The sequence below is a fragment of the Oncorhynchus clarkii genome, chromosome 25 (genome assembly GCF_045791955.1).
Source record: "Oncorhynchus clarkii lewisi isolate Uvic-CL-2024 chromosome 25, UVic_Ocla_1.0, whole genome shotgun sequence".
Classification (NCBI taxonomy): domain Eukaryota; kingdom Metazoa; phylum Chordata; class Actinopteri; order Salmoniformes; family Salmonidae; genus Oncorhynchus; species Oncorhynchus clarkii.
Window position 1 is genome coordinate 19,550,978 of NC_092171.1, and position 21,918 is coordinate 19,572,895.

The window sequence follows — 21,918 nt, forward strand, 5'->3', positions numbered from 1 at the left end:
CTCTCTTGAGGAGCTCAGATACAGCCAGGTGGTATGGATGAACCCCATGAGCTGTCCCGTGGTGCTGGCCTGGGCTGGCTGGCTGGGATGGGCTGGCTGGCTGGCTGGCTGGCTGGGCTGGCTGGGCTGGGATGGCTGGGCTGGGATGGGCTGGCTGGGCTGGGATGGCTGGGCTGGCTGGGCTGGGATGGCTGGGCTGGCTGGGCTGGGCTGGCTGGGCTGGGATGGCTGGGCAGGGCTGGCTGGGCTGGCTGGGAGGGCTGGGCTGGCTGGGCTGGGATGGGATGGCTGGCTGGGCTGGGATGGGATGGCTGGGCTGGGATGGCTGGCTAGGATGGCTGGGCTGGCTGGGCTGGGCTGGCTGGGCTGGGATGGCTGGGCAGGGCTGGCTGGGCTGGCTGGGCTGGGATGGCTGGGCTGGCTGGGCTGGGATGGGATGGCTGGCTGGGCTGGGCTGGGCTGGGCTGGGATGGCTGAACTGGGCTGGGATGGCTGGGCTGGGATGGCTGGGCTGGCTGGGATGGCTGGGCTGGCTGGGCTGGGATGGCTGGGCAGGGCTGGCTGGGCTGGCTGGGATGGCTGGGCTGGCTGGGCTGGGATGGGATGGCTGGGCTGGGATGGGATGGCTGGGCTGGGATGGCTGGGCTGGCTGGGCTGGGCTGGGATGGCTGGCTAGGATGGCTGGGCTGGCTGGGCTGGGCTGGCTGGGCTGGGATGGCTGGGCAGGGCTGGCTGGGCTGGCTGGGCTGGGATTGCTGGGCTGGCTGGGCTGGGCTGGGATGGCTGGGCTGGGTTGGGATGGCTGGGCTGGGATGGCTGGGCTGGCTGGGCTGGGATGGGATGGCTGGGCTGGGCTGGGATGGCTGGGCTGGCTGGGCTGTTAGTCATGTGGCTGTGTATGTCAGCCAGCATAAAGCCACGGTGACGAGGAGTCCGAGGTACATGGGTGCCTCTTTTAATTAGAACAGTCCCGGCCATAATTAACAGATGCTGACAGGAATTAAAGCTTGGCACTAACCTGTCTCATTTTACAGTCAAACAGGGCCATACAGGGAGGAAGGGAGGACGGGTGGAGACAGTGAGACAAAGAGCAAGGGCGTGTGAGAGAGAGAGAGAAAGAAGTAGAGCAGTTCATTCCATGTGTCTGACTCCTCTTGGAGAAACTCCCATATACCATTGCCAAGCCCACTTTGGTGAGCCATGGACCAAGCTTTGGATTGTTTGCTTGTGGCCAGTGTGTCTGTATTGTATGAGTATGTGTGAATGTGAATGTGTCTGTGTGAATGTGTCTGTGTGAATGTGTGTGTGTGAATGTGTCTGTGTGAATGTGTGTGTGTGAATGTGAATGTGTGTGTGTGTGAATGTGCCTGTGTGATTGTGAATGTGAATGTGTGTGTGTGAATGTATCTGTGCGATTGTGTCTGTGTGACTGTGAATGTGTGTGTGTGTGAATGTGTGTCTGTGAATGTGTCTGTGTGAATGTGTCTGTGTGTCTGTGAATGTGTCTGTGTGAATGTGTCTGTGTGTCTGTGAATGTGTCTGTGTGAATGTGTCTGTGTGTCTGTGAATGTGTCTGTGTGAATGTGTCTGTGTGACTGGGAATGTGAATGTGTGTGTGTGTGTGAATGTGTCTGTGTGACTGTGAATGTGTGTGTGTGTGAATGTGAATGTGTGTGTAAAAAGGGGTGAGTCCTGCCTCATCACCAGACACCACTGTGTTTTACGGCCGGCACCATCACCCGGTGGGTGGGTAAAGGGAGGGCGGTAGTGTGCGGTGAGCTCGGATGTCAGCTCTTCAAAGCAGGATGCAGGGTAGAGGGCTTCTGGCCAAGGCGGTTGGCATTTGCACACGGATTAGCGGCGGGCTAGAGGCGGGGGCTGGGGCCAGCTGACCCAAGGCTCCTCTTTCTCTCCAAAAACAATAATAATCCCCCTCAGAGCACACTCCTACAAAAGGGCCTGTCTTCACTCACTTTGTGTGGCCGGCCGAGGCAGGGGCCCTTATTTTGAGCCCCTCACCTGTTCTGGGTGTCTCTTCCTGGGGAAAGTGTCAGGATGTCTGGGATGGTTGGCAGTGCCAAGGGGGGCTTAAGCGGACCCTATTTTAGCTGGGAAAATCAGACGTCCACATGGCAAGGCATGGTGAACTGAACTCTGCCTTTCAAGGCAGCCGCCCTGCTAAACTACCGTCAGCACTATTTTAAAGGGCCCCTGTTGCCAGCTTTGCATGCTTGTAACGTGTTGCAGCATTTTTTACCGCGAGTGGTGATGAGCGAGGGCAGCGGAAAAATGGTCACACATTGTCCCCCCATCCCTATCTGCTGATTGGCCCCACAGTCTGCTGACCCTGAGGCCTACGTACGCTCTCACCACATGCTCCATCCACCTGCCCGTAGCGTGGTCGAGCCACCATACCACCTTGCAGTAACATCATGCTGGCTTCACTCCCCACTCAAGATGCAGGCTCCATTTGAAGGCCAAATTACACTACGTGGAAAAACATTGGTCTGTTTGAAATCTCATTGCATGTTCATTCTTTGACTAGGGTTCTAATGGAACCAAACAATTGATTCCCCATCTCCACACAGTGGCTGTCAGTGTCTTACTAATGTGTTGGCTTGAATCCACGTGTGGCTCGATATGTCTGGTATTGTGATGTTTATATGTGAGTGTAGTGTGGCGTGTGTGTACGGAATGTTCGTGTGAGGATAACAGGAGTGCTATAACGGGATGTGGTTGTTCTACCGTGTGTCTGTCGTATAATAAGAGTGATATACAGGGAGGTACACCGAGTATCAACCACTCCCCCCTCCTTTAAAACACATGTTCACGTCTGTTGTAATGCTCTCACCTGTCAGCCCACGGAACATAACAGGATCGTAGCCTATTACAGAGAGGTGACAGATTGCATACTGTAGTGTGTGTGGTAGGGCAGAGGGCATCTGCCACTGACTGATGTCAATGTAATCTCTCAATAGTATCTGTTCCTCTTTCTCTCTCTCTCAGCTCTGATCCCCCTCCATTGATCAGAGGAGAAACCTGTAGCCTCTGACATTTGATTCTTCTATTGATCACTTCCTCTTTTATACAGTCGGGGGAAAGTAGAGCGATTCAACTCAAGTCTCTGGCAGATCCCCTTTAAGCGGACTGCTGATCTTTGGAGATCACTTCCCTTACACTTCCCTTAAGACGTCTACAGAGATAAACTGGAGCCTTTTCCAATGGACCAAATACATGCACTAATTCTTTACCATGTACTCGCTTAATCAGTTGGGGAGGTAAAACCTTGAAATGCCTTGCGTTTCAAAGATATCAAGTAATAACTTTAACATGGGCACTTGAGGCCCAATACATCACTGGGGCCAAGCTTCCTGCCATCCAGGACCTACAGTATGTACTAGGCAGTGCCAGAGGAAGGCCCCCAAAAAATGTCAGTCTCCAGTCACCCAAGTTATAGACTTCTCTCTGTTACCGCACGGCAAGCGGTACCAGAGTGCCAAGTCTAGGTCCAAAAGGCTCCTTAACAGCTTCTACCCCCAAGCCATAAGACTGCTGGACAACTAATCAAATGGCCACCCAGACTATTTACATTGACCCCCCCCCCCCTCACCCTTTGTTTTTACACTGCTGCTACTCGCTGTTTATTATCAATGCATAGTCACTTTACCCCTACTTACGTGTACAAATGGCCTCGACTAACCTGTACCCCTGCACTTTGACTCGGTACCGGTACCCCCTTCATATAGCCTCGTTATTGTTATATAATTTTATTGTGTTTCTTTTTATTTAATTTTTTACTTTAGTTTATTTAGTAAATATTTCCTTAACTCTATTTCTTGAACTGCGTTGCTGGTTAGGGGCTTGTAAGTAAGCATTTCACAGTAAAACACTTGTTGTATTCGGCGCACGTTACAAACAAAATTTGATTGGATTTTAGGGAAAATTCCATTGCATTTCCAAAAACTCCCTGAATGTCTAGAAATTCAGTCGTATCATAGAGAGGTTAGGTGTGTTGTGGTCCATTCAAACGTACTGTAGTTTCGTAGAGCGCCTGACGGTAGGAAACTGCATTGCACCTTTGCTAGAGCTGAGCAGTAAAGTTATAATTAGGTGTTTTTTCCATTGACTGGATGACCTTTCTGCAGCTTCAGTCACATGAGCGCAGATCATCTCCAGCCTCTGAACATGGCGTTGAGCCGATGTCTTCGTGGAGCTTGGACTAGAGTCTTCTCCTGTCCCCATAACCAGACTCATCGGTGTCACACACGCTTAGATGCATTTCACATCTTTCTGTTCATTTGGGAAATGTATTTACTTGTTTTGATTGTGTTTAAAAAAAAAACACTGCTGGAGGTGAGAGAGAGGGGGGTGATCGGGGCCTGGGTTCCCGCAGGACTTCATATAGCCAGACGTAATCTCTACCTCTATTGTAAAAGGTGGCGAAACCCACTCCGTAAAAACGAGGGTCGTTTTCAATCTGTGGATATGCTGAATATACAGTATGCATTAGAATGCTGGGACAAGTCTCTCTCTGCATATTTGAGCTATACACTCTCTTTATACAATCTCTTACTTCCGCCTGAAACTGGCCATGCATTTATGGCCATCACTACCTATTTTGTGGTCTCTTATTCCTCCAGATCATATATTGGCAAACATTTTTCATCAGATAGTAATGCGACTCTGGCCCAGTCTCTTTATCTCACTGCATGCAGTGAGGAGATTCTGTTACGAAGCAGAGATCTATATAGGCTACTCTGTAGATGGAGACTTGAAATCGCTACATCACTACATCCTAACGGGATAGGATCTACAATATACATTCCAGTCTCTGGTGAATTAAGGGAGACAGGGTGGGGTAAAAGCTGGCTATACTGCGTGTCATGTTGATGGGTAGGGACGAACAAAACAACATGAACAATTATTTACGTTTAGTTAACATATTTGAAGGTATGATCATTAGGCTATGGAGTATTCCGAGAGAGTATAAAATAACTCATCTTGTTGTGTTTTTCTGCCCCCATAATAGAGAACACCTCCTCCTGAGTCTTGTCTTCATGTCTATTCTGTAGTACAGTGAAAGTGGATGGATAATCACGCTTCGTCAAACATAAGCACCCCTTGAACTATTCTCAGCAGCGCTCCCTCAAAAGCAAGACACAAAAAGTACAGTATGCTTCCCTAAAGAGCTCTTCCCAGCGGCCGGCTAAATACATATGACACCTCCTCTCCATTCCCCAGCCACACTGCTCTCATTATTCATGTGTTTTGGCTGTTTGGCGAGACCAACAAGTGAGGAGGGGAGGGGAATAAAGGAGCAGTAATGCATGGGGTTGGGGCCAGGTAGGTAGGGGCCTAGCGGGCTGTGGCCGTGGGCCGGGGCCTCCCCGGAAGGAGCAGCCCAGTCTGGGGTCTCACGGGGCCTGGCAGGGGGGAAGAAACCGAGCCAGAGAAATCCATCGGCAGCATGTTTAATTGTCATTGAATTCCCAGTTGGCGTGACTTTAAAAAACCATCCACAGGAAGAGAGCTGAGATGTTCGGAAAACATTTAGTGGATCAATATGCCGGGGAGAGCTGAGACTGGCCGGAGTGTGTGCTCAGGGACCCAGCAGAAGCCTTTCCAGTCGGAATACTGTTACATTTCTATTACTCAGACAGCAGGATCGACCTATTCAGCATATTTCTGTCCCCAGCTCAGCTGCACATGATTTACTGCTGTGTTGGTAGGGGGAGGACAGAACAGGCCAGGGGGCTCAGATCAGTTGTCTGGCTATGGCTGCAGGCACAGCAGGCTGCAGCCAACATCCCTCACCCTGGTCTGGACTGGCATGGGCCCACTCACTGCTGCTTGATCAGTCGGGAGCTTTGAGGAGACCACATCCTCTGAGGAGGCCTTTTCTGATTTATCCAGTTTTACATCCTTTTTATTTGAATGGAGAATTTTGAGATAATTTTAATAATGTTGACATAATATCTAGAGAGTGATACAAGACAGACAGACAGACAGACAGACAGACAGACAGGCAGGCAGACAGACAGACAGACAGACAGACAGACAGACAGGCAGGCAGGCAGGCAGGCAGGCAGGCAGACAGACAGACAGACAGACAGACAGACAGACAGGCAGGCAGACAGGCAGGCAGACAGACAGACAGACAGACAGACAGACAGACAGACAGACAGACAGACAGACAGGCAGGCAGGCAGGCAGACAGACAGACAGACAGACAGACAGACAGACAGACAGACAGACAGACAGACAGACAGACAGACAGGCAGGCAGACAGACAGAGATCTCCTTACCTTCCTTGAGCATCCCCACTTTGAGACACTTCATAAAGCGGCAGGCTTGACATGATTTGCGTCTCCGTTTTGTGATCTCACACTCGTTTGTGGCGGGACAGCTGTATTCTATGTTGCCTGAAGAGAACAAGAGATGTGGTTAACCTTAGCCTGACCACGCTTTATAAGGCAGTGTATCTTCCTATTGACTCAGAGGCAAAGGAAAAGAAAAAGGTCAAATGTTCTGACCTTTTTTCTCTCCTTTTTGTACATGTAAAAAAAGGGGGCACACATGAAGAATAAACGTAAACATATAAGTATTGATACAATAGACATTTTAGGGCATTGTCATTTACCTTTACATTGTACGAGTCACTGTGTAGATTTAAAACCAGTGAAATAGTTACTGTATATCACACAGTATTCTAGAGTCTATAATCAGATTGTGCAAACCAGACATTGGGTATCAGCATTTGTTAATCATCTCCTATGCAACAATCAATTACAGTAGTGTGTCTGAGGTGAGGTGAGCCGGAGGGAGGGAGAGAATTAGACCTCCAGTACTCATCATGGAACCCTTTACAGACCCCACCCTGGCCCCCACGCTAAATTGGCCTCATTAATTCTCAGCGTGTCCCCTCTAGGCCCCTGGAGCAGCCAACCATCCAGCCTGCATGCCCCTTCCCTTCTCTGTGTCCCTCTGCCTCAATAACAGGAAAGAGAGTCGGACACACGCCCCCCCCCGGCCACTTTACATAATACTCTGGCAGCCCCAAACCTGTTGTTACCACTGTTGCCATTGTTGACTACACAGTGTACAGACAACAGGCCTTATGCATTATTCAAGTCCAGCAATACAGCGTCTGATTCCGGGACAACACAATGAGAAAGGGTTTCATTGCTACACAATAAAATAGATGTTTCTGCCTGTACTGTAGCATTAGCAATAGAAAGGAAGGGCAGGATATACGATGGCATTCCCTACTTTTTACTATAGTCAAGGTTTTCAATAAAGGGTTTCAGAATAATAGCTAGCTGCTCAAGGTCCTGAATTAGAATCATTCATTGTCCACCAGGAATGGAACAACGGAGAAACACATTTTGAGGCACACTGGAGACACAACACTATTTTATCATTGATGTTTTTTCTTACGTGTGTATTCTTACATTTGGATTCTGTTTTTTAATATTGACCACAAAGCCATGTTATCTATTCAACTGTTATCTATTCAACTGTTATCTATTCAACTGTTATCTATTCAACTGTTATCTATTCAACTGTTATCTATTCAACTGTTATCTATTCAACTGTTATCTATTCAACGCTGTGTACAGCTCCTTCTACATTTAGAAAGATGAACCTAAATGACTTCAATATAGACTAACATACAGTATTATCCTGTCTAATTGCATACAGACACAGTGGTTCAGCAGCTCTCCTGCCTATAGATAAACAGCCATACCCAGACACACTGGGATTCCATCCCGACACAACCAGCTTCTCTCTCTACTCTCACTCTCATTAAGTGTTTTTTTTTTAAAGAGAGAGAGAGAGAGTAAGAGCTGTATAATATTCCAGTAGCGTTCCCCCTCCAACCCTCCAATCCCCTTTAACAACTTATGCAATTATGTTAACATTATTGGACATATCAAGCAGAGGGTCCCAAGATGTATTAAATAATTAGAAATGTCTCCTTTATATCTGGCTTATAAATCATCATGCCAACTCCTCTCATCTCGTTGGAATTGGGGTAAATAAAGGTGTGAGGGAAGGGGAGCGATGAGGTATGATAGTCTCTGTTCCTGTTGTCTCTGTTGTCATAGCACAACCAGACCATAATAATAAGCCCATCTATTTCCCATCTGTTCACAGGAGGCAATCAGAGTAGCCGTCTCTGGTATCTATAGGCTGTTACCCTGCTGTGGTTGCTTCTTTATGATACTGTCTCAACTGCAATACTTTGGCACCTTTATACAAACCCCTTATGCCTAGAGAACCTTAAGTTAAATTTCATTTCATCCAATGCATTGTCCTAGAATATGGGCTGTAGATGTATCATATTAATTAAACATCATGATATTGAACATTATGTAATTGGCAGATGTATGTATATGGTATGCTGCCTGCCTGCCAGACAAACACTGCAGAGCTGACCCTGGTCCCTGGCTAACCCACAGGACACTCATGTTAACGGGGGAGACTTCTCCCTCCACTACACCCCTCCCTCCCCTGCTCTTCCCTCCACACCAGGAGCAGGGTGGAACACCTGCACAAGGCACACCTGAAAGCTAACAAACTGAGACCATGCACAAATAACACACACTCATACTCTCTCATTATACACTTAAATTACAGCATGCACAGGCCAACTCATGTGCTGCCTCAAAAAAAAAAATATATATAAAAAATAACAGACTGGTTCACCAGTCTATATAGCTCAAGGGCTGATCCTCGGTGACAAATGTCTATTCATGTCTATTCATGTCTATTCATACAATCAGTCAGTCAAGCATTTGAGGGTTTATATATAACCAGAACGCTGGGTTCATATTTGGTTTCAAAGGTTACCGTATGAAACAAATAACATAAAAAATATTTTCTTCTCTCAATTTATTTTATGGCTTTTCAGGACCTGTGCCAGGGCAGTGAGGGGAAAGTCAGGTCCTGTAAGTAAATTACAGTAAAATGGCAGGTATTTCTCATCAAAATCGAAACGGACTTTTACAGGCTTACTGTCAAGGTCTATTACTTCATATAAAAAAGAGGGCCACTGAGTTCAGTTGGTTTTCAAGCAATTTTACACTTGGGTTCAAAACGAGAGAAAAATAAGGTTCAATAAGAGATTTATGTTTTTGATTGGCGGGGCACGCGAGGTGCGGGACGGGACTATGATTAGGGAGCTATAAGAGCAGGAGTATTTCCGGGATGGATGCTGATCTAGGTTGACGTTAATTTGGGCCTGGGCTTGACTAATGTATCTATCTCCATGTAAGAGTTCAGGGGGCTTTTCATTGGATGAATATGTGACAGAAGATGGATTTGCCATTCCCTCCTGTCTAAAAGGTAGGGGCATCAGGTCTCTTTTACAGCAGTGGAATGTAAGGAAGTAGAGAGAAGAGAAATGAAGCTAGGAACCCCAGGTTGAAAAACAGACATTTACGGATAATATTCTGAGCGGACAAAGTCAACTGTGTGGTCACTATTGTCTCAAATTGTTCTCAGATGAAATGCATTTCATTGTGTGCTAAAGATGTCAAGGGAAAAAAGTCCATTAGCTTTAGTGTTATTGCTTAGAAACAATATGATGAATGAGTGTGAAAGATACGTCTCCTGTGTTGTTCTCATTAAGGGATGTCGTCTCACACACTCCACCCTGGATAGACAGCCTCATTATTTCTTTAATTAATCAGGTCTCATCTACTGAAACCTTTTCTTCATCCAAGGGCTTTATGTCCCACTGTTTACTGCGCCCTCTTCCTCCTCTAGTCATCCTGTGTGGTTTTTATTATTTCAGAGGCTTTCGGCCCCCTCCTCCTCCCCCTCCCCCAACGTCCCATGGTCCTCCTCCCTGTCCTGTTCTGCCTGGATTGGGACCCCTGTCTGATTATTATGCCATTATGCCTCTCCTCCTCTGAAAGAGCGCTCGGGTCCCTCTCCAATCTAAAGAAGTCCTCGTTTTTTTCTCTCCCTCCTTTCCCTGAAATTACCCGGCGTGCGATGCGTGCCTGAGTTTCTAATTGGCCCTGCTGTCCCTGGAGACAGCCCCCTCCCTTCCTCCTAATGAAAAGCCTCGGCCTTAATTACACTTTCCAAACGCTGATTGTTATTGACAAAACTCCTGTGGCTCGGACAAACGACGGCAGATTAGCTCCATTACAGGCAGCCCTCCAAGAGGAGAAAGAGAGGGATTTCAAATCGACAATGCAAAGTGAGGGAGGGGAAAAAAAGGAGAACTTTCAATTTTTCTTTTCATGTACCTCTCTCTTAATCGTTTGGGCCATTGCTCCACTTAAGACGTCTCTTTCTTCCCAGATTGCTATTTTCTGTTCTATTGTGTGTCGCCGTCAATGTTTTGTAGCGGGGGGACAAAAGCATAGTTATGTTACTTGAGAGAAAATGTTCATCTTTTGTCAATAGACAGGATAGCTGATGGCAGCATGGGTAAACAGCAGGATTTGGCCTAATGCTTCTGTTTGCCTGCGAAGGTACACAGACTGTTTAAAGCTGATAGGATTTGGGATGTCCAAAATCAACACCTAGGCCTGCTAGACAGCCTGCACTCCATAACCTGGGAGCAATAATGGCATTTTAAGGGGGGACATTTTTAAGAAGCTAAGGACCTCAATTGAGATGTACAGACTATTATATTTACAGAACATATATGAGGGATGTACAATGCCAAACGTTTTTATTTAACTAGGCAAGTCAGTTAAGAACAAATTCCTATTTACAATGACGGCCTAGGAACAGTGGGTTAACTGCCTTGTTCAGGGACAGAATGACAGCTTGTCAGCTTGGGGATTCAATCTAGCAACATTTTGGTTACTGGCCCAACGCTCCAACCACTAGGCTAGCTGCCGCCCGAAGGTATAAATATACAATAAATACATTTGGCTCCTAAATACAGTGCACTCCAAAAGTATTGGGACAGTGACAGTATTGGGACCCTTTCATTTAAGGGTATTTTAATCCATATCAGGTGAACCAATTAGAAATGGCAGCACTTGTTGTATATAGTCCCCCCATTTTAGGGCAGCAGAAGTATTGGGACAAATTCACTTACAGTGCCTTGCGAAAGTATTCGGCCCCCTTCAACTTTGCGACCTTTTGCCATATTTAAGGCTTCAAACATAAAGATATAAAACTGTATTTTTTTGTGAAGAATCAACAACAAGTGGGACACAATCATGAAGTGGAATGACATTTATTGGATATTTCAAACTTTTTTAACAAATCAAAAACTGAAAAATTGGGCGTGCAAAATTATTCAGCCCCTTTACTTTCAGTGCAGCAAACTCTCTCCAGAAGTTCAGTGAGGATCTCTGAATGATCCAATGTTGACCTAAATGACTAATGATGATAAATACAATCCACCTGTGTGTAATCAAGTCTCCATATAAATGCACCTGCACTGTGATAGTCTCAGAGGTCCGTTAAAAGCGCAGAGAGCATCATGAAGAACAAGGAACACACCAGGCAGGTCCGAGATACTGTTGTGATGAAGTTTAAAGCCGGATTTGGATACAAAAAGATTTCCCAAGCCTTAAACATCCCAAGGAGCACTGCGCAAGCGATAATATTGAAATGGAAGGAGTATCAGACCACTGCAAATCTACCAAGACCTGGCCGTCCCTCTAAACTTTCAGCTCATACAAGGAGAAGACTGATCAGAGATGCAGCCAAGAGGCCCATGATCACTCTGGATGAACTGCAGAGATCTACAGCTGAGGTGGGAGACTCTGTCCATAGGACAACAATCAGTCGTATATTGCACAAATCTGGCCTTTATGGAAGAGTGGCAAGAAGAAAGCCATTTCTTAAAGATATCCATAAAAAGTGTCGTTTAAAGTTTGCCACAAGCCACCTGGGAGACACACCAAACATGTGGAAGAAGGTGCTCAGATGAAACCAAAATTGAACTTTTTGGCAACAATGCAAAACGTTATGTTTGGCGTAAAAGCAACACAGCTGAACACACCATCCCCACTGTCAAACATGGTGGTGGCAGCATCATGGTTTGGGCCTGCTTTTCTTCAGCAGGGACAGGGAAGATGGTTAAAATTGATGGGAAGATGGATGGAGCCAAATACAGGACCATTCTGGAAGAAAACCTGATGGAGTCTGCAAAAGACCTGAGACTGGGACGGAGATTTGTCTTCCAACAAGACAATGATCCAAAACATAAAGCAAAATCTACAATGGAATGGTTCAAAAATAAACATATCCAGGTGTTAGAATGGCCAAGTCAAAGTCCAGACCTGAATCCAATCGAGAATCTGATGAAAGAACTGAAAACTGCTGTTCACAAATGCTCTCCATCCAACCTCACTGAGCTCGAGCTGTTTTGCAAGGAGGAATGGGAAAAAATGTCAGTCTCTCGATGTGCAAAACTGATAGAGACATACCCCAAGCGACTTACAGCTGTAATCGCAGCAAAAGTGGCGCTACAAAGTATTAACTTAAGGGGGCTGAATAATTTTGCACGCCCAATTTTTCAGTTTTTGATTTGTTCAAAAAGTTTGAAATATCCAATAAATGTTGTTCCACTTCATGATCGTGTCCCACTTGTTGTTGATTCTTCACAAAAAAATACAGTTTTATATCTTTATGTTTGAAGCCTGAAATGTGGCAAAAGGTCGCAAAGTTCAAGGGGGCCGAATACTTTCGCAAGGCACTGTATATGTGTATTAAAGTATTACATAGTTAAGTATTTGGTTCCATGTTCATAGCTCGCAATGATCACATCCAGCTTGTGACTCTACACTTTTCTTGGATGCATTTGCTGTTTAGGTTGTGTTTCAGATTATTTTCTGACCAATAGAAATGAATGTCAAATAATTTATTGGGTCATTTTGGAGTCATTTTTATTGTAAAAAATAATGTTTCTTAACACTTCTACACTAATGTGGATGCTACCATGATTAAGGATCATCCTGAATGAATCATCAATAATGACGACTGAGAAAGTTAGAAGGATCATTATCATATCATCCCCCCCCCCCCCCCCCCCGAATAACCCCTTATTTTATTATTATTGTTTACACTCCCTGGACTTTGACCACACACTCACACATACTACACTGACAGCAGGGTGTGTGAAGAATGTGAATGGTACTGTATGTGTGTGTGTTTTGTATGTGTGTGTGTTAGAGTGTCACTCGGTACCGGTACCCCATTTCACGGTAAGGTCTACACATGTTGCATTTCACGGTAGGGTCTACACGTTGCATTTCACGGTAAGGTCTACACATGTTGTATTTCACGGTAGGGTCTACACATGTTGCATTTCACGGTAAGGTCTGCACATGTTGTATTTCACGGTAAGGTCTACACATGTTGCATTTCACGGTAAGGTCTACCTACACATGTTGCATTTCACGGTAAGGTCTACTACACATGTTGTATTTCACGGTAAGGTCTACCTACACATGTTGCATTTCACGGTAAGGTCTACTACACATGTTGCATTTCACGGTAAGGTCTACTACACATGTTGCATTTCACGGTAAGGTCCACTACACATGTTGCATTTCACGGTAAGGTCTACTACACATGTTGCATTTCACGGTAAGGTCTACTACACATGTTGCATTTCACGGTAAGGTCCACTACACATGTTGCATTTCATAAGGTCTACTACACATGTTGCATTTCACGGTAAGGTCCACTACACATGTTGCATTTCACGGTAAGGTCCACTACACATGTTGTATTTCACGGTAAGGTCCACTACACATGTTGTATTTCACGGTAAGGTCTACCTACACATGTTGCATTTCACGGTAAGGTCTACTACACATGTTGCATTTCACGGTAAGGTCTACTACACATGTTGCATTTCACGGTAAGGTCCACTACACATGTTGTATTTCACGGTAAGGTCCACTACACATGTTGTATTTCACGGTAAGGTCTACCTACACATGTTGCATTTCACGGTAAGGTCTACTACACATGTTGCATTTCACGGTAAGGTCTACTACACATGTTGCATTTCACGGTAAGGTCTACACATGTTGCATTTCACGGTAAGGTCCACTACACATGTTGCAAAACAAAAACAAAACAAACAGCAAATGCATCCTAAGTTTGTAGAGTCACAGGCTGGATGTGGCCATTGCGTGCTAAGAATATGGGACCAAATACTAAACATTTGACTACTTTAATACACATATAAGTGCATTTGTCCCAATACTTCTGTTCCCCTAAAATGGGGGGGACTATGTACAAAAAATGCTGTAATTTCTAAACGGTTCCCTCAAATTAAAACTGACAGCCTTTAACAGCCTTTCATAGTCTTTCATAGTCATTATATCATTTCAAATCCAAAATGCTGGAGTACAGAGCCAAAACAAACAAGAAAATAATCGCTGTCCCATTACTTTTGGAGCTCACTGTATGTTTACATTAATGCATGACACTAAATATCAAAATATTAGTTTTCATTTGAATTTCTCCCATTCTCACGCAGACTGTCTGAGCTTAGGCAGGGACAGCTGTGCATGTTGAGCAGTGATTTTCCCTGGCTCAATAATATCTCCCTCCGTACCATAGGTCCCACTGATTAATGTAGGACAGAGCACACAGAGAGACACACAGTGGGGGGCCTGTCCTTGCCTCTCTAATGGGAACCTGTGATACATCATACCATGTAGATCTGCCCTATTCCTCAGGCACTCACTCACTCACACACACAAGCAGCACACACACACACACACACACACACACACACACACACACACACACACACACACACACACACACACACACACACACACACACACACACACACACACACACACACACACAGGACAGGAAACAAGCACCTGCTGATGATAACCCCTGATGATGATGTCACGACCACTGCCCCCTACCTACCCACCCAGCAGATGACGTCATCGTGGCCTATCCTGTGTGTGGCTGTCAACTTTGTATTTAGCCCCTGTGGACATGTGTTGTCTCATACTGTGCTGCACTGCATGTGATTCCCCTCACTATTAATGAAGGTGCCCTGGGTGTCATAGCAATGCAGGCCATTGATAGCAGCACAACTGGAGGCACCAGCATTTCAAACATATACATTTTCCCAGGGAGATAAAGGGAGATGATGTAGGTCAACAGCTACATTAGAATATGGTAGTTCAGGGCAGTAGGTGATTGTGTTCAGACCACAGAGAGATACAGTACATCTTCTAGTGTGTGTTTTATGCTGGAGGAGGAGGAGAGGTAAAACACTGTATGGAGTGTATTGTTGTGTCTGAAAGGGGGGCAGATCCCTTGTACTGAGTGTGTTTGTGGGGGGGGGGGCATCAGGGAAATACCTTGTATTGTCCTTTTAAAGAAGGCTTTGCAGGCCTCACATGAGGCCACGCCGTAGTGATACCCAGAGGCTATATCTCCACAGACCAGGCACAGCCTCTTGGGGATGGAGTTCAACATGTATTCGCACTTAATGGGTGAGTCCTCCATGATGTTGCTAGAGCAGTCGTCGTAGCGCTTGCGGCAAGCGCCGGGGCCCAGCCCGCCGGGCGTGAACATGGGCGGAGAGTCCAGGCCGTTGGAGTGGCTGTTCATGGCGCTGACATAGCCACCGCTGGCGTCCGAGTTGCCGCTGGGGCTGTGGTGGCTGACCGTGTCGATGACTGAGGAGGGGCTGGACGGCTCCGTCTTGATGTAGGACCCGCAGCTGGAGGGCAGGTGCCGGTCATCGGCAGCCATTCTATTCAGCAGCCTGGAGAAGGGGGGAAAGGAGAGGGGAGGGTAATTTGCGCGGTTTGTCTGACTACAGACATGAACAGCTTCAGATCGACTGGTGTTACCCACAAAACAAAAATCTATACACATTGTCTAACGATACAATGACAGCTACAGAGAGAGAACGCATTTTTGCACAATTTGACTGTGGGAAAACTCTGCAGGCTACTGCTCACACAGAGCAAGTCCCTTCACACTCCCACACTCCAAAGAGGACTTACTACATTATCAGCTGTTCTCTTTTATTCTGACCCCCCCGCCATTTATGTTAACCTAACCATCACCATTAACCAGCCAACCAGGTGGGAGGATCCTAAGCCATCATTAACCCCACACTCCACCAGCCGTGAGAGAGAGAACACACAGGTGCAATAAACACGCTCAACACTGACCACACTCCCTCTGCTTTAACACAGAAACACAACCACAGCTGACACAGGATGGCACCATGCCTGGGACACATGTTTGAGACTAGGTTAAAGAAAGCCAGAGCACAGAGAACTACCTGGAGCGGTCTCCTTGAGTCAGCAGTCAGGCAAAAAGAAACATGATGGCAAAAGGATATTGACTTTGTTCACTGTCTGGTTGATAACAGCATTTCTGAATTTTCTGATGTTGTGCCTGCCTTGAGTGAAATAAAGTGCAGCCTCTGGCTGTGTAGACACAACGCAGCTTCAAAACCCCCAAACAGCTCATTGTCCATTCGATTTGATTTATGGTTCCTTCCACCACATGTAAAGTGGACTGGGAGAACAGATAAAACAGTACTGCTCTCTTGTAATATGGACTTTTCCTGGGTCAACAGAGTGAACTGAGGAGGTGGAGTGCTATAAGAGAGGGATAACCTCTAAGTGTTCTAAAGGTGGTGTGGACACAATGACGTCAGGGTCGTGGCGGGGTCACACACACACCTCTGCACTAGGCAACCCTGACAAGGTGAAAGGTTGTCTGCACTCACCCACATTCATGAAATTGAGCCTTGCGTGACTTATGCAAATGCAAACACCGGGGTTCCTGGTTGAGTGGCAGCTAGTCAGCCCAGGTTCTGCCTTAACACGTTAGTTATATTAGTATATTGCCAAGTAATGGTAATGTTTACATAGTTTCCATGTCAGTTTCCCATTGGCAGAGAAGAGAAAGGGTAGACACTCTCTACCAGTATGCCTAACGTCTCTATCAGGATTTATCCATGACTGGACGTCTCTGACTGCTACAGAGTGCAGAGAGGGAGAGGGAAAGGCCTTTCCATATCCCCATCGGCCAGCCGGAGAAGGGCCAACCAGGATAGCTGTCTCTCTCTCTGGCTGATTTAATTGTAAGGGTGGGTGATGGTAGGGTTCAGGCCCAGGGGTCAGTGGGTCAACCTTATTTTCTCACCCTGGCTTCCTGGGCCCGTGGAGATGGGGGTCAGTGTGTCAAATTAAATCTCATTCCCGGGTTTTCCCATGTATATTCATTGGAACTCCAGGTGCCCACCACCTCTGAAAATTCACAAAAAGGTTAACTGCTAAAATAAATATTAAAAAATGCCCCCTGTTAAAACCGTTGACCTTGTGGAATAAGCCCTTTGTCTGAACACTCCTGGAACTTTTTTCAATATAGAACGTACACAATATAAAACCGATAACCACCTTTTATACTAGGGATCATGGCACTCAATTTACAGTATTTCTCACAGTAACTATAAAAACAAGTTGGACAATACCTATAAAAAAACATTGAGAAGGTCAAAGTAAAGCCAATGAAGTTTGAAGGTTTTTTTCTCCCTGTGTTTTAAGGAATATTTAGTATTTCAGATAGATTACTCTATGTACTCTTAAAAAGTAAGAGCAAAATAAAACAATTTGCAAGATAATGAAATAAAAAGCTCCATCTCCTTGATGCTTTTTTAGCATACATGTAATGTCTTGGTTTAAATAACTTGTGGGTTCTATCCACATAAATGAATGAAAGGAGTCTCTATTCATCCGCTTTATGTCCTCTACTTCAGACAGCTCTGTGCACCTGTGTGATAGGACACCTGCACTCGGCTTCTTAAAGGCTCTATATTAAAATGGCAGCACGCCGTTAGATGGCTCTATTTAGCTTTTATTCACAAATTCAGAGTAAGCTTAACCCCAGTTCAAAGGTCACCTCCAGGGTGACACTTAGCATAATTGCATAAGTGTCTAAACTGTTTCCCCTCCAGCTCTATGTGGTCATTTATAATACATGTTCTGGCTACAATTCCCTTAACTCATTCCACAATGACACATTATGCTACTGCTCTGCTTGTGTTTTTAACAAGGCTGGTTATATTGATTAATGACATTGGATGAATACTAACCATTTGAACCTAGTGTACATTCATCAAATATTTTCTTAAATTTACAGAAATATTATTTTTCTCAAATGGGACAGGTTCAAATAAAATCTATAAACACTATTAATAATGTGGCAAATATAATATGAACATAAATAATTTGACAGTAGGAATTGTGTTAATAAAAACACAACATATGGACCAGGTGCTAATTAGGATGTATCCCAGACAGGACATAAAATTAAGAGGTCCACTGAACTGATCAAGACCCAGGTATGTTGTGAAATCCATAGTTATGTCTTCCTCTCAAGTACAGGAAGTGTCCTTCCCGTTCTGCTGCTCTGCTGCATACTGGAGGATTGCACGTCAAAGATATATATCTCTTTCGCCCTTTTCCTCCTCCTTTCTTTCTCTTTGTACCAATCAAAATGCATGCTGAGTGGTGGGTTATGGGCCCACAAAAGCACACTGCGCAGTTTGGTTTTAATCTGATTCCAGCTGGTCCTCCTAACAGCATTTCAGATCAGTAATATCATTCCACTGCTGCTGCTGTGACCAGGATTAGCTGCCCTAATGATCTCCTCTCCAGCTCCTCTATCGCTCTCTGCTCCGCTTCTTCAGGAGGAGCGGGAACTGAGGAGCACCCGTCCTCATGTCTCAGCCATTCCCTTCTTTGCCTGGGCCTCCGGCAGCATTCTGAACACGGCCTGAACATTCTGAACACTGTCACAGGAAGACGACAGAGCCTGGAGAAACTAATTAGGCCAATTTGAAGGTATTCCTACTGTGAGCTGTATGCTGACTTTTGTAGCGTGCTAATGTCTGTACTGTACTGAAGTGTTAAACACATACACGAACAGACACTCAGACGTTCTGTCTCTCTGACTCACATTAGCATTCCCTCTTTCTATGAGCACATTACACAACTCGAGTGCTTATATTAAAAGCTCAACTCAAAATGGGAGAAAATGTAAAATGTGTACTCAAACGATTCGTCCTGCGACTGAGTATTATGGCATGATGAGACAATTTAGAATGTACTTTTCACTCGCTGAGCTGTGGGATGCCAAAAACCTGGTTTGATAGTGTTGGCTAACCTCATCCCAGCCCCCAACCCCTCACCCTAAGCAGATGGGGGGGTGATATCAGAGGCCCCAGTAGGGGCAGATCTGCCTGGAGGCCCCTGGGCGATGTCCCTGATAAGCTACTGGCCCCAGAGTCAGCGCAGGAGGAGGAACTCAATTAGCTCCTGACAGACCGTCTCAGCCTCCAGCCACCACCAGAGCCCACTGGCAGCTGCCATGGTGACCTCTCCTCCAGTGGCCACCGCCACCTCTTACCACTCAGCCGACCGCACGGCTGCATGGAGGACGACTCATTTAGGGAGATGGGAGCGAGGGCTGACTGACTGAAACCAGATCACAGGCTGACTGGCTACAATCACTGGAATACACATGTCTCCAAACATCATCTTTAGGACGGGAAGTTTCTGGAGGGTTTCTGTATTCGCATGGGGCCATGGAAATGAAATGGGATAGGGGGTCAGGGCTTGGGGGGAGGTGGGTGTATGGGGAACCATGTGAAATATGGAGAATGCCTTTCTATATAACTGGGTCCAGGTTAATAACCCTCGGAGGAATGGGGCCAAAAGACGTCTGGGACAATTTTGAGTGTGTGTGTGTGTGTGTGTGTGTGTGTGTGTGTGTGTGTGTGTGTGTGTGTGTGTGTGTGTGTGTGTGTGTGTGTGTGTGTGTGAAAGTGTGTGTGTGTGTGTGAAAGTGTGTGAAAGTGTGTGAAAGTGAGGAGGGGGAGACGGATCTGAGTAAATGTGAAAGGAGGCAGTGGTTGGTATAGAGGCTAGAGGCACTCCCTGCACCTCATAGGGACCCATTTCATCTGGGAGAAACTCCTCATTTGGGATTTTCTCATTCATTAGTCCTGCTATAAACAGATAGAGGAAGGGGCAGCGTGGGTGTGGAGGGGTGGGAGGGAAAGGCCTCTTTGTTAACGGACACGTCGCCTGACAGAGATGTATGATGTGCTGTTCTATAGAAGAACACAATAGAGGAATAAGATAGCAGACAGAAAATCAGAAATCCAAAAAGAGGGGGAGATGCAGAGCTACAGAAGAGAGAGAGAGAGAGAGAGAGAGAGAGAGAGAGAGAGAGAGAGGAATGGATGTTTATGCATGCTTATGGAGAGCAGCGCGGGCCCCAGATCAATAGTCCGTAGGCCAGGGGATGGGTGTACATGGAGCTGGGTGGTGCAGGGTTACCACTGGGGGGGACCATGCTGCTCCGTTGCCCGGCCAATTAACTTCTTCAGTATCTAGCAGAGGATTAAATTTAGCTGCTCCACAGCGATGTCACTGTAGTCTTTATAAAGCCATGAGCTCACTCACTACGACAACATGAGCCACACGCACCAACAGGCCAGCCACAAGATAGTGCCGGCTGCCCAAGAAAACACAGATCACATCTATTGATCCCCCCCACCCCTTTCCTTCCTGTTGGAAAGATGCTGGCAGGAAAAACAGGCCCTCTTATGATACAGGCGCTGCTGTTTGTCTGACGTAAACTGTCTGAGTGACACTGGAGAGATCCTATTCTGAAAAGGGCTAAGGATCCTCGGAAAACAAATGGCGGTAGGAAAGATCGGATGAAGGTGCCAGAACCCTGTTAGGGAATGGGTTACCAGTTTAAACATTCTTCTACGGCAGTAGAAGTGTTAACACAATACTCTGCATACCCAGCAGAGAAGCTCCCTGTAGAGTAGGACAGCTCATCATCACATGGAACAAAAAGTAGATCAGTACAGCCCTGGCTTGGCACACATTAGGATCCTATAGTGCATCATTTCATCTCAATGTAGGAAGAAAGTCTAATGGTGCTCGTTCAGAAAAAGAATCAGCAACCATCAAATCTGTCATCAAGAGCATTAATTGTTGGCAGTGGATGCCTAATGCCTAATCATAAAGAATTGTGTAAGACTTATCCCACACACATTGTCTAACAGCCTTAACAGGTTTTCCATTTCCTGGCCTAAACCAGAGCTGCAGAGACCTGGCTCCAGCTGTCCCACCACACAACACTGTTCTGGAACCAGCACAGACACACCACCCTGTCTACCAGGCCAAAGGGCAACTATAACCAGCAAGGGAACAATATGTGTAATATCAAACTGGTCCACACATACATTTCTGGAAATATAGCTAATGCACAGAGCACATGTCTAGGGTAAAAGACACTGCATTGACTCTGCAGTGTGTGTGCATAGAATACAAACAGAGGGAAATATTATTGTAAAGGGTTAAGCCTGTTTAAAGCAGACCAATGTAAATCACAGGTTTAGACACAGTGAGAGTACAGGGGGACAGAGGCAAGGAGCCATGCATGAAATTACTTCATTAATCTTCCTCTGATAGACTGTCTTGTTTAGGGGGGAACTCTACCTGCTTCAAACAAAGAGCCCGTGCTGCCACTACCATAAATTATCCTCTTCATCAGAGGAAGGGCCAAACACACACACAGACAAATATACTAGGTTAAATTAACCGGGGCAAAATTAGCGAGTTTATCAGTTGTCCAGAACAATTTAACTGCAATCAAATGTGTAAATGTTTATACAGGCTCACACATAAACAGCACATATACACACGGTTGAGATCCAAATATGTTGTCAAATATGTAACACTGAAACCATGTGAAATGTTGAACATATATAGTTTGCTGATAATCGACACTGATAAAGAAATGAGAAAGAACAAAATACATTTAATACTGTTCATTTCACTAAATGGGTTGTTTGTTTGTGGCATCTTTGAGTCAAACACAAGTACATTTTTGTCTCTCATTTCA

General features: G+C 45.8%; 1 protein-coding gene across 3 annotated transcripts in view; it reads right to left on the reverse strand.

Annotated features, from left to right (window-relative positions):
* LOC139383808 (steroid hormone receptor ERR2) overlaps positions 1-21,918 on the reverse strand; it is a 65,624-nt gene that overhangs the window by 28,791 nt on the left and 14,915 nt on the right. For all 3 annotated transcript variants that reach the window (XM_071128376.1, XM_071128378.1, XM_071128377.1), the window contains 2 exons: positions 15,327-15,736; positions 6,306-6,422 (listed from right to left, as the gene is read on the reverse strand). In XM_071128376.1, the coding sequence (XP_070984477.1) occupies positions 6,306-6,422; positions 15,327-15,736 (527 nt within the window). The remainder of the gene's footprint in view (positions 1-6,305; positions 6,423-15,326; positions 15,737-21,918) is intronic.